The following is a 12,352-nucleotide window of genomic DNA, read 5'->3' as shown; positions in this document are numbered from 1 at the left end:
GAGTAGAAAGACAAGTTTTTATAGGATGCGATCCAAAAATTGTTATAAGCTTACTTAATAAATGAGGCTTAATTTGAATCAGTATTTTATCCAAACAAGAACATTTGACTTGCAGAGCATAGTAACCATAAGAAAATTCTGGCTAAAAAAAATAACTAAAAATAGAAAAAAAAATTGTGTGATATATATTTTTTAAGTTGGCATGTGTTTAAATACCTAAAGCCTCATTTAATACCTGTGCAAGTAAGCTCAAACACGATTTACTAGAGGTAGGGTGATATTCAACCAGAAACTAAAGAACTTTCTTTACACTGTCTATTCTCAACGGTCAATAGCAGAGACCCATGATATGAAATATGCTAACAGTGTTTTAAGAGCAAATATTATTTGAACCACGGACATGTTTGGTTTTTTTTTTTTTGATGCTGTCCTGACATGCACAATGTTTTCCAAAGAAAATGTTATAACCATTAAAAATAATTAGAGGTTAGCTATGTAAAAATCACTATTTATTTGGAACATTCCAGAAAAAATACTACCTAAATGTTCATCCAGTTTGTTCATATTTGGTTATTTCAATCAGAAAGTGGTTGGCTGTCTTCATAATTATTTTTCTTTAATTTTATGATGAAGAATAATTGTCATAACTTCTTTATATTTAAAAATGTTATCATTTAAATTTATTGTAGCTTGCCATCAGACCATCCTAGAAATTTTTGCTTTATGCATATGATTTAAATCAAATTAAATATGTATCATTTTCACCACCATAATTTACAAAGTAGCTATGATTGCCCATGTTTTCATATACAAGGAAACTGGGACTCAGAGATTGAGTGAAGTGCTCCAAGTCATAGAGTAAGTCTGACTCTTGTGACTTGTGAGGTTTTATGGCACCTCACTGTTGCCTCAGTCTATCTTAACCCCCTCCCGTAGATTTGCCACTGCTCAGTGCTCCTTCCTGATAAGACACCCTATCACCAACTTTAGACATGTCAGTCTTTGAGGTCCCTGTGGGACATGGAGAAGTCAGTTAGGTGCAGTCTGAAACCACTGTAGGATGTGGCCTCACTGGACCTATAGATTTGTGTGTGGGTCATCACAGAGAGGGTGATTAACCTATGAAAGGGTTAGGTCGCCCAGATGGTGTGGAATGAGGAGGAGAGTGACCGAAGTTTGGAACTCTTAAATACCAACATACGAGGAATGGAAGGAGGAAAAGGAGTCCATGCCTCCTAAACAGAGAAGGACTGCTGATAGAGCTTCCAGAACTGGGAAGCTGCAAGGTATCAGCTGCCAAATAATGGCACTATGGAGGTGGTGTTTAAGAGGATCAAACACAGCACAGGAATCTAAGAAGATAAGGACCGAGTCTGTCTATTGCATTTGTTACTTGGGTGGTTCGCGGGGACACTGAGTCAGAGTAGTTTTATCAGAATTTTGGTGAACTGATTATGACAAATCCAGTGTCAGGAAGTGGCAACAAATGTGCTGTCCACTATTGTCACCATCGGCTACCCGTGGCTGTTGAGCACTTGCGTGTGGCCAGTACGGGCTGAGGTCTGCTGTAAGTGTAAAATACCCACAGGAGTTCAGAGACCTTGTATGAAGAGGGGATTATGTAAAACATGTCATTGATAATTGTTTATATTGGTTACATGCTGAAATGATCCCATTGTGGTTATATTGGGTCAGTTAATATATGTGAACAAAATTAATTCTACATGTTTCTTTACATTTTTTACAGTGGCTTCTAGAAAATTCTAAATTATATATGTGGTTCTATTTGTGGCTCACATTCTATTGCTTTTGGACAGCACTGTTATGCACTATTCTTTTAAGGAGTACCAGTTTAAAAAGAGAAGATAACAAGCAGATACCTTCTAGGTAGAAAGGCAAGGTCATGGGAAGGATTTTAAACTTGTCTGTGGCCCACAGAAAAGCAAGACATTGGAAGGAAGATAAGAGAGGGTTTAACTAATGGAGCATGATTCAGTTGGGAGTCAAATTTGCAGGTGGGGAGATGGGATTGATCCAGAAGAAGACATCTCCTCCTTTAAGCTCTGACATGAGGTGAGAATAGATATAAATGTAGATAAATATGTGGGTAAGGGTAGAGACAGGGAAGGTGAGGACATACAGAATATAAAACACACTCATGTTTAATAGATCACATAGACTGAAACTACAGGGGATTTGCGTGACCTGGAACATTTTTAACAGAATCACGATTTTGTCTATTTGGGTTATAAATTTTCTTTGTCATGAGGAGCTTTCTCTGACGTATATGGATTTGTTAAGATAATTAATAACAAGGACTCATACATGATCTAAAAATGAAGTGCTGTTGTTGATGCAAATCCTGTTATTCCTAGGAGAGTTTGATACTGTGCAGAGCCCCTCCACACCTATCAAAGACCTCGATGAGAGAACTTGCAGGAGTTCTGGGTCAAAGTCCCGAGGAAGAGGCCGGAAAAATAATCCCTCCCCACCTCCTGACAGTGACCTAGAGGTATGCCAACTTACCCTCAAAGAGTGGAATATGATGTTTTATTTTACTGAATGACATATTCTACACCTTATAGTTCCATAAGGTTTCAAACTTAAAAAAAAAGATATGAAATGAGTGGACCCCAAGTTTGAGAGTTCATCCATTGTAATGGCAAAATTAAAAACACTAACAACTTAAAAAAGATGATACTTTACAAATTCTAGGCCTGAGATAATTACATCTTTTGATTCTAACTGGCCTAAATGGAAATTTAAAACATAAAGCCATTGTTTGTAGGATGATGTTCTGAGAGACACTCTATTTTGTAGTATTAAGGTAACAAAAGATGTGTATATGGGTCGATAAAATTTAAAAAGGTAAAATTAATCTGTATGGAAAGGAAAAGTCGTCTTCTGAAAATAGGAAAAGAACAATCATTTGATACATGTTAACATTTTTATATCTGTAAAAGTCTCCATGTGTCATCTTTTTCTGGTTGAGAGCTCATTTGAGATATACCCATACTGAGCAGGTTGATCTTTATTATAAAACATCAGGAGAAATTATTCTTAACCATATTATGTTACTTCTTACTCAACCGCAACCTTCAGTTAAGAAAAAAACCTAAATTTCCAGATTTGGTAAAATAAAATAGTAGTCATTGTGCCTCTTCAATCATTTCCTTCAGCTGAGTGACAATAGCACGTTCCAGGCCTTCAGGAACCCAGCAGGTGATATAAATGAGTGAACTGGGCCAGGGAGCCAGCAGACTGTGGAGCTTAGGGAACATTGGCCCAGTCTAAGGGGGCCTGCCCATCACTGCCATGTGAAATGTCAGTCAGCATTATCGTATCTTCCAGTTTCTCCGCTGCCGCTAGAGCCCTGAAGTTTGTGTGAAATCTCGTGAATTTGAAATGCTGATCAATAATTTGAAATCTTTCTAAACCCTGTGCACGCTAAACAACCCATCAGATGGCCTAATCTGACCCGAAGGTCTATACTTCGCAATTTCTGTTTAGGGATCACTCACTGACTTTTTGAAATACTTTTAAAAAATTTAGTTCTTTGCATGAATTGAAAAGTCTCATGAATCCACGAGGTGAAAGATTAACTTTTGGGGCGTTCACTGCAAGTAAGTATTTGGGAGCATTCATTCAAATTAGGACATCTGACTTTTAAGCTTATGATTACTTGTGTCACTCTCACCCCTCTGGTTTTATAGGGGGGGTGCGTGGCAAATTTGGAAAAAAAATTAATGGAGTAGCACAGCTTTTTCTGAAATGGTATTGAGATTATATCCAACAACAACAAAGTCACATGTGTTCAATTTGTAGAGATTTCTGTTTCCTTAGAATTTGATGATCGTTTGATATTTATTTTTTTCTTCAGCGTGTATTTGTCTGGGACTTGGATGAAACCATCATCGTTTTCCACTCACTGCTCACAGGGTCTTATGCTCAGAAGTATGGCAAGGTAAGGGATCAAGAAATTTTACCCCAAGACACTCAGTTAGAATTTTATCTTGTTCAAAAATCTAGCACAACTTAAATACATTTAAGTTTTTGTTTCAGGCTGTCAAATCTGCTCTTAATTGATTTCCAGTGGCTCATTGTTCTTTGATGAGAACTGGCGAATTTTACAAAAGTAATTCGAAATTGAATTTGTTTTCTTTCTTCAAGATGCCTTTGGGTTTTCTACATCAAGAGCAAGCTCATTACTCTGACATAATCATCTTAGAAAAATTATTTTGTAAATTAAAATGGGCTTTCAATATTATAAAATCATATCTTACTCTCTAATAAGGAAACTTTCAGAACTAAATGTTGCTATAGAATGCCAGTTGAAGTAAGGAAGTAATCTCTTGTCTGAGAGATCCTTTGGATTTAGGAACACCAGTATTTTTTGTAACTTTGAATAAGCATATGAACAGCAAATCACATCCACACACACACACACACACACACACACACACACACACATTCAGAGACAGATTCCCCTTCCTTCTTTCCTGCCATGCTTTTCACGGTTGGTTGGCTAGCTTCTTAGGACCGCGTTGGTGTTCGCTGTGTAGGTGCCGTGACAAAGATCAGTGTACCTCCAGGGTGCTTGTCAGATGGAAACACAATGGTTCAGGCCATTGCTAGGTGAATCTCTGACTCTATGGGATTCATATTCTGACTAGAGTCAATTACCATATTCAAAGTTATCTAACTTTGGTTCTTTTAACATATTCTACTTACAGAAATGCCTTCCCTGTGCCTTTATAGTGTTACATTATTTCTTAGGGTCTCACGTCAGCCCAACACACAATTTTTAGCAAGTTTGTTAAGCCTTGCTAGTAATGATGAAATTGCGCTCAAGTGTTTCCTACTTGAAATATACAACTACCGCACTCTTGATGAATCTACGTTGTATGTGACTTTTAGTGTAGGTAATATATGTGACCAAACAGCTACGTAAGGGAACAGTTTTGCTTACCAGCCATATAGAAAAAGAGGTCTTAGCCCCTTTATGACAGTCATCCTCATTAAAAACAGTGGTCTCCAGGGGCGCCTGGGTGGCGCAGTCGGTTAGGCGTCCGACTTCAGCCAGATCACGATCTCGCGGTCTGTGAGTTCGAGCCCCGCGTCAGGCTCTGGGCTGATGGCTCAGAGCCTGGAGCCTGTTTCCGATTCTGTGTCTCCCTCTCTCTCTGCCCCTCCCCCGTTCATGCTCTGTCTCTCTCTGTCCCAAAAATAAATAAACGTTGAAAAAAAAAATTAAAAAAAAAAAACAGTGGTCTCCAGAGCAGAATGTATGCATATATGCGAGATATACACAAGATGCTTCATTGAAATAAGGAAAGAAAATAGTGTGTATGCACACACACACACGCACACACACTTTTGTCTTGCAATTTGTGTTGTTATATGTTTCATAATGCACATACTTTGTAAACACATGCATATTATTATCAATTAAAGAATATGTATATAATATATGAGTAAATTAGCTGTATATAAATTGGGGGTGCACACTCAAAATTCTATTACTGGTAGAGTATACAGTCTAAATAAAGTTTCCAGATAATAATCTAAAGCATTTCTTCTGGAATAGTTTTGGCTTCTGAGGAATACATGGTAAATCCTGCTGAACTGATTGCAATATTTTTATATGGCCAAGTTTCATGTTACATCAATGTTTAAAATAATCTAACTTGAACATACGAATCCAAATAAAGTTCCCTTCAAAATAGTCACCATTAGAGGCTTTACCCAGATATCCATGTTGCTTCCATTGTGTCAGATCAGTGGTGGAACTCATCTTTTGGAATGACCTTGAGATTTTTAAAGTGTTTTCCCAGTTCAAATCTTCATCCTTTTTGTGGTGGTTTTGACCTTTAAAATACTAGTAAGATCATTTGAACCCCAGGTGATAAATAAGCAGCCTGGTCAAAATGTGACTATATATATATACATATATACATATATATATATATGTATATATATATAGTTTTTTTTTCTTTTTCTCAAAAATATCATAAAGTGGCACCCATCCCAGAACTGAATATGGACTTCCCTTTGGGATAAGAAGGGGCACCGGTAATGAGGCAGAGACGGGTGGAGAGCCACAAAAAAAAAAAATCTAATAACGAGCTGCCTTTCAGACTGGTTCTAAGAGCAGTTTTAACAGCAAAATGCCCATGCTTCCCTCAGCACTGGTGCATCGTTGAAATAACCGTGTCGCTTCCCTGGACGCCCACCCGGACATGCAGGGCTCACTTCACGCACAAGCTTCGTTATCCTAAAATACTGTCAAAAAGCTTTGTTGGAATACAGAATAGAGACATGTTCTTTTCCTTTCCTTTCTTTTTTTTTTTTTTAATTCTCAAGTTACTTAACATACAATTTAGTCTTGACTTCAGGAGTAGAACCCAGTGATTCGTCATGTACATATAACACCCAGTGCTCATTCCAACAAGTGCCCTCTTTAATACCCGTCACCCGTGTTCCCCATCCCCATCAACTCTCAGTTTGTTCTCTGTATTTAGGGCTTCTTATGGTTTGCCTCCCTCTCTGTTTTAAATAGCAGAGCTCACAGAAGGTGCGGGGCAAAGTGAGGGGAGGAGGGCAACTAATGTTATTTAGTGCCCCCAGTGTGCCAGGCATTAAGTGTCACAACAGTTGCAAGAGAGAGGTGGTTCTCCCCGTCTCTAGGGGAGGAAGCATATTCAGGGAATAAAATATGTGCAAAGTCACACAGCCAGTCAGTGGCAGAGATGACCCAGGACTATTTGACTCCATAGCCCATCTCGTTTCTGCTACAGCACATCACACAGCATACACAATCCGTCTGCCATGGATGCAATATGTGACATATACTAAAAAGAGTGAGGACAATTAGTGAGGTACTGTGTAGGTAGTTATGTGAGTTCTCCTCAAGCTGAAATAATTTGAGTTATCTTCCCTCAGATGATTGGGATACTTTTTCATCCACAAGTAAAACCTAAGCGGGGCGCCTTGGGGGGCTCAGTCGGTTAAGTGCCTGACTTCGGCTCAGGTCATGAACTTGTCGTTGGTGGGTTTGAGCCCCACATTGGGCTCCGTGCTGACGGTTCAGAGCCTGGAGCCTGCTTCACATTCTGTGTCTCCCTCTCTCTCTGCCCCTCCTCTGCTCTCGCTCGCTCTCTCTCCCTCTCTCTCAAAAATACATAAAACATTAAAAAAATTAATTTTTTAAAAATGAAGCAAAACCTAAGAAACATTCAGTGAAATGGATTGTGGCAGACAGATATCAGTACCTCATGGCAACACAGAATGGGAAAAGAATCAGGGGCACTATTGAAAGTTTAGGGAAGATAACCTTCCATCTGTAAAATACCTACCGTGTGGTAGATGGAGCCTGTATTTGGCATTTCACAAGCAGTAGGGATAATGGTTAAGGACCAGAACCTTCGAGTTAAATAAACTTGACTTTGAAAACCCAGTGCTGATGCTTGTAGCTCTCTGATCTCAGGCAAATTACTTAATCCCTCAGCCTCAATTTCTGTAAAATGGGAAAAGTACTGCCTGTCGTGAATAAGAATTAAAGAGAAAACATGTTTAAAGGACTTAGCAGAACAGTTGGCATGAATTAACACTCAAAAAAATTGTGATTGATCGCTTTCACGATTGTTATCCCACTTAATTCTCTGGAAGACTCTGCTGAAACTTCTTGTGATCCAGGTTGGATGGATGCAGAAACCCAGGGCTATGAGGGGTCGGGAAACTTGACCGAGGGCACGAAATGATAAATGCTGTTGCATCTACTGGAAACCTGGTCCGTCTTATAGCTAAGTCCTTGCATTTTTACACTCTTCTCACAGGAGGGGAGCCTGTTGGAACTGACCGTGTCGAATAATGTTTTACTCAGGACAATTTAAGGAAATTAAAAGAAAAATTTGTTTAAGGCTCTATTTTTTCTCATCAAAATGAGAGGACCCTTCCTGAATTTTATGCAAAACAACTTAGATGACCCTATTTATTGAATTATTATTTATATTTTTCTAAAAGGCATTTGATCGTTGACATTTTTCTTAACATCAGAGGAAATTGGCATGGTCTGTTGGCCAGGAAGACAATAATATCTTGGCATATCGAGAAATAGCTAAATAAGGGATATTAGGTCAGACCCATCTTTTGAAGCTGGAGACCACACACAGCTCAGGGGTCATTCAGAGGGGACCAAGAGGGCTTTGGGGAGCTTCAACCTCACCACACACCACAAGTGGAAATGGGGACACGAGGGACTGTATTTATCTAACAAATATTTACTTACCGCAAGGAAGACCCCCATCCTGCTCTCAGGGAGCTTAACAAGCAAACAAAATCATTGCAGATAGTAATAACTGCTGTGAAGACAATGAACCTGGGTCATGTAGAGAGTGGCCTGGGGGAGGAGGGGCTGACCCTGGAGGTGATGATGCTGAGACCCGAATTTCAAGAAGGAGCTAGTTATGCAGATGTCCGGGGAAGGGGAGAGCAGGGAGGAGCATTCCAAGCAGAGGGCACAGGAGGGCCCTGCCACAGGAAGAGTCTTCCACTGTTCCAGGAATATGAACAAGTGTGGCTGGAAGGTTGTAAACCGGGAAGGGACTGACCCAGGGTAAGAACAGAGTGGTGAGCAGGGGGCCGTGTCATCTCCCGCAAGGCACTGGGGATTTATTCTAGGTGCAGCGTGTTGGAGGGTTTTGGGCTGAGTGGGCACATGATGGTTTAGAACTGGCTGCTGTGTGGAGAGCAGGCTTCTGAGCAGTAAGTAAGAAGTGGTAGGGGCTTAGACTGGAACAGTGTTTCTCGAACGTGTGTGTGAGTCACCATAAACCCACAGGACTTGTTAAGCACAGATGGCTGCGTCCCACGCCCAGAATTTCTGATTCTGTAGATCTGGGGCGGGGGGGGGGGGGGCGGCCCAAGATTTTGCATTTGGAATAAACATCCACTGAAGCTGATGAACCATGCTTTAAGAACCACTAGAATAGAGTATTTCCCCAACTTTTTTCTTGCAAAAATGAGATCTGAAACATGTTAATTGATAGTCTTTGTGGATAGGCTGATGGCCAAAAAGATGTAGGGAATACCTGCATTTGATGGTCACATCATCGTGTTAGAGGTCTTGAGGTGTTCTACAGTTGAGAATCCTTTGTAACCGGGTTTAATTCCTCAGTGCCCCAGTGTCTTCAGTAATGACCTTGAGGACTGAGGACTGAAATGAGGTCACACTGGTGATTCATTGACAATTCAGAAGGACTTTGCACTGCTAATAGCAGAGGTGAACAGGGCCATTATTTCCGCAGAGGAAAAAACAACCCTGCTACCACCTAATGGTTGTCTAAGCTTGAAATTGTCAATGTCTTCGGTCCTTTTCATTTGTTACGTGAATCTCGTTTCCGCAGCACACATTTTTAGAGTGTAACATTTTTGTAGGACAGTAATTTTTCAGTTCTTCTAGCCTGAGAATCCTTTGTGCACAAACTATGTCACACCGAGCATCTTTCTATCAATACAAAAGCAGACCTGCTCTAGGTAAAATGTGGATGTTGAGGGGCTGGAGAAACTGCACTTTTCTCTTGTAGCCGATCCTTTCCCACTGTTCTCAGTCACCCCAGAATGGTTTCCAGGGTCCTGGGTGCTGTAAGGCAGTAATCCAGCTGAAGGAGCATCCGGCTGGAAGTTAGAAGGAAATACTGTTCTGGACGTGCCTTAGGAAGTCATTTCACCTGTGAGCCTGTTCCATCTGAAAACGGTTATAATCCGTTTCCTTCCTGGGGTTACCGGATGGATTAAATGAGATAATGTACATGTATAAAAGTAACACTCGGCTCTGAAAGCTGTCATCCACATCCTAGGCCAGAGGAACTTAAAAATACACACCATTTCCCCCAACTGAGAAATGACTAAGGGCAGTTATTTCTGGACACACAGAGGTCAGTGTTTGTATGAAGCGGTGTTATAGTGGCCTCAAAAATAGCGAGCTGGGAGCTGGAAACGTAAGTGCCAGAGATAGGAAATCATGTCCTGACATAACCACACCTACCTACCTACCTACTTACCTCTCTTTCTGTCACCCATAAAAAATAAATACCATTTTTGAATTCTTGGTATGTGCCTGACATTTTGCTCCATGTCCCTGTTAAATGCATTATCTCCTTCACTTTCATCATCACCCTGTGTGGTTAGTACTGTGTCACGTAGCCCGTAAGTGGCACGGCCAGTCAGAACCCACATCTCTCTGACACATTCTTAATTTCTGCATTCTTTTGGTCTCATGTTTTTTCCCCCCCACCACCTATAAAAATAAAATGCATGTTAACCTAATAATTTAGGAATGCCCTTTTACTCATAAATTGCCCTGTGTAACTAACTTTTGCATATGAATAAAAAAAAACCTTCTGGAAAATCCTAGTTCCACGTATAAGTAAATAATATTGTGAATTGTCCCAGGATCTTCCTTAAAACCGCCATCACTTTTTGACTGTGTTCAGTTGTCAGCCACTCTCTTCCCAAGCAGAACAGTTCCTTCGTATTTACCTCGATGGCGGGTGAGATATGTGGGTGTTTCAGTTCTGCTACTGATGAAGCTGATGATGGGCTTTACAGCAGAGCACCTGTTGGCCTGTATAGTTTTTGCCAGAAACTCCAGATAGGAGTTTGTAAATTTGGCAGGACATGGACAGGGAATCATCTCATCCATCATCTGTTAGAGTTTGTGAAGATTGTTCCTGTTCTCTATTTGCATATATTATGTTACTTGATCAACTGTAGTAATCCCTCTTCTTTGGAGGAGGGGTGAAGGGAGGGATGTAGGGATTTGATTCACTTTGGAGCATTAATGTGGCACACTCTATGAAGCCATGATTCTCTAGAGTTATTCCATAGAATGGAGGAGGATGCAGAGGAAGTAGCCCAAGTCAGGGAAAAGTATTGTAAAATTGAAATTCAGGCTTCCCGAACTACTTGTGCATTGTAGCAACATTTTATATAAGAGCAGCACTGGGGAAATAATATGACCATCAATACAAATCAGTTGGTTATTTTTATATTAAACTGTGTACACACACTTATATAGAAAGATTTCTGAAATGGCACCAGCTAAATTTTAGGAGAGTCACGAAGATAAATATTGACTTATGTGCATGCCAACTAAGGACAAGCAACATGATTTAAAGAAAGTGATTAGAATTAAGTGTTGGCGCCATGGATTGGAGGCCACCCTAAGGGCAGTGTTAACCCCAGTGTAGGTTACCCTCTGTCTTGGGATAATGGTTAGCGCATTCTGGCTTTGGAGGGAGAATGAACCTGACTTTGACTTCTAGCTCTCCCTCCCACTACGATGTGATTTTGGTAGCTTATTTAAGCTTCGGAAGCCTTGGTGACCTTCCATATAAAAAAGGGCGAATAGTAAAATTAATAATGTGATTAGGAAGGATTAGTGAGTTGATGCATTAAAAGTCACCACATTGCCTACCACAGGATAAACATTCAGTCTACAGGGTAACCTATTTCATCTGGTTTCAAGGAAATCTGTATGTTGGGAAGCTGAATTTGGGGAAAACTGAATGTTTTCTAAAGAAATTTGCATATGGGCACCTGGGTAACTTGTTCGGTTAAGCACCCAACTTCAGCTCAGGTCATGATCTCACGGCTTATGAGTTCAAGCCCCGTGTAGGGGCTCTGTGCTGATAGCTTGGAGCCTGGAGCCTGCTTCAGATTCTGTGTCTCTCTCTCTCTGTCTCTCTCTGCCCCTCCCCTGCTTGTGCTCTTTCTCACTCTCTCTCTCTCAAAAATAAACATTAAAAAAAAAAGAAATTTGCATATATTTATATCCGTTGTTTTATCTCATAATGTGAGATACTCGGCTTGTTGTAGGAAAGCGCAGGCACATACGAAGAGAGTGAGTACAGAATTTGCAAGCCTCAAAAATTCGATAGTGTGTTACATGGTTGCTCACAGTGCGTGTATTTGGGTGTACATATGTGTACGTGAATAGCGTGTACATAATTATGGTACATGTGTATGACTCTCACCAAGTCAGAGACTATGACATTTCTCAGACTGTGTCATAGGGAGTTTGAGAGACAGTTCTGCCTACTAACTCCTCTTGTAGAGCTCTACATTACTCTTCTGTTGAGTATATGTTCCCTTCAGAGAATTTTTTTTTCTATTGGATTCAGTGGCTCTAGGTGACACCATAAGTAGCCAAACACTGTGCTCACCTTTATTGAGGACCAGCCTTACCAAGTTATTGCTGGGAGTACATGAGAAAAGGGAAAGATCTTGAAGGAACACCACATTTACTCACTTGAAACTAATATACCAGAAAGATGAGTGGTAATCAGTTTCT

At 40.3% G+C, this 12,352-nt stretch overlaps 1 protein-coding gene across 12 annotated transcripts in view; it reads left to right on the top strand.

Annotated features, from left to right (window-relative positions):
* EYA4 (EYA transcriptional coactivator and phosphatase 4) overlaps positions 1-12,352 on the top strand; it is a 311,548-nt gene that overhangs the window by 271,449 nt on the left and 27,747 nt on the right. For all 12 annotated transcript variants that reach the window (XM_015074333.3, XM_027056851.2, XM_053222227.1 and 9 more), the window contains 2 exons: positions 2,376-2,512; positions 3,881-3,964. In XM_015074333.3, the coding sequence (XP_014929819.1) occupies positions 2,376-2,512; positions 3,881-3,964 (221 nt within the window). The remainder of the gene's footprint in view (positions 1-2,375; positions 2,513-3,880; positions 3,965-12,352) is intronic.

The sequence above is a fragment of the Acinonyx jubatus genome, chromosome B2 (genome assembly GCF_027475565.1).
Source record: "Acinonyx jubatus isolate Ajub_Pintada_27869175 chromosome B2, VMU_Ajub_asm_v1.0, whole genome shotgun sequence".
NCBI lineage: Eukaryota > Metazoa > Chordata > Mammalia > Carnivora > Felidae > Acinonyx > Acinonyx jubatus.
This window is presented reverse-complemented; position numbering and strand designations above follow the sequence as displayed.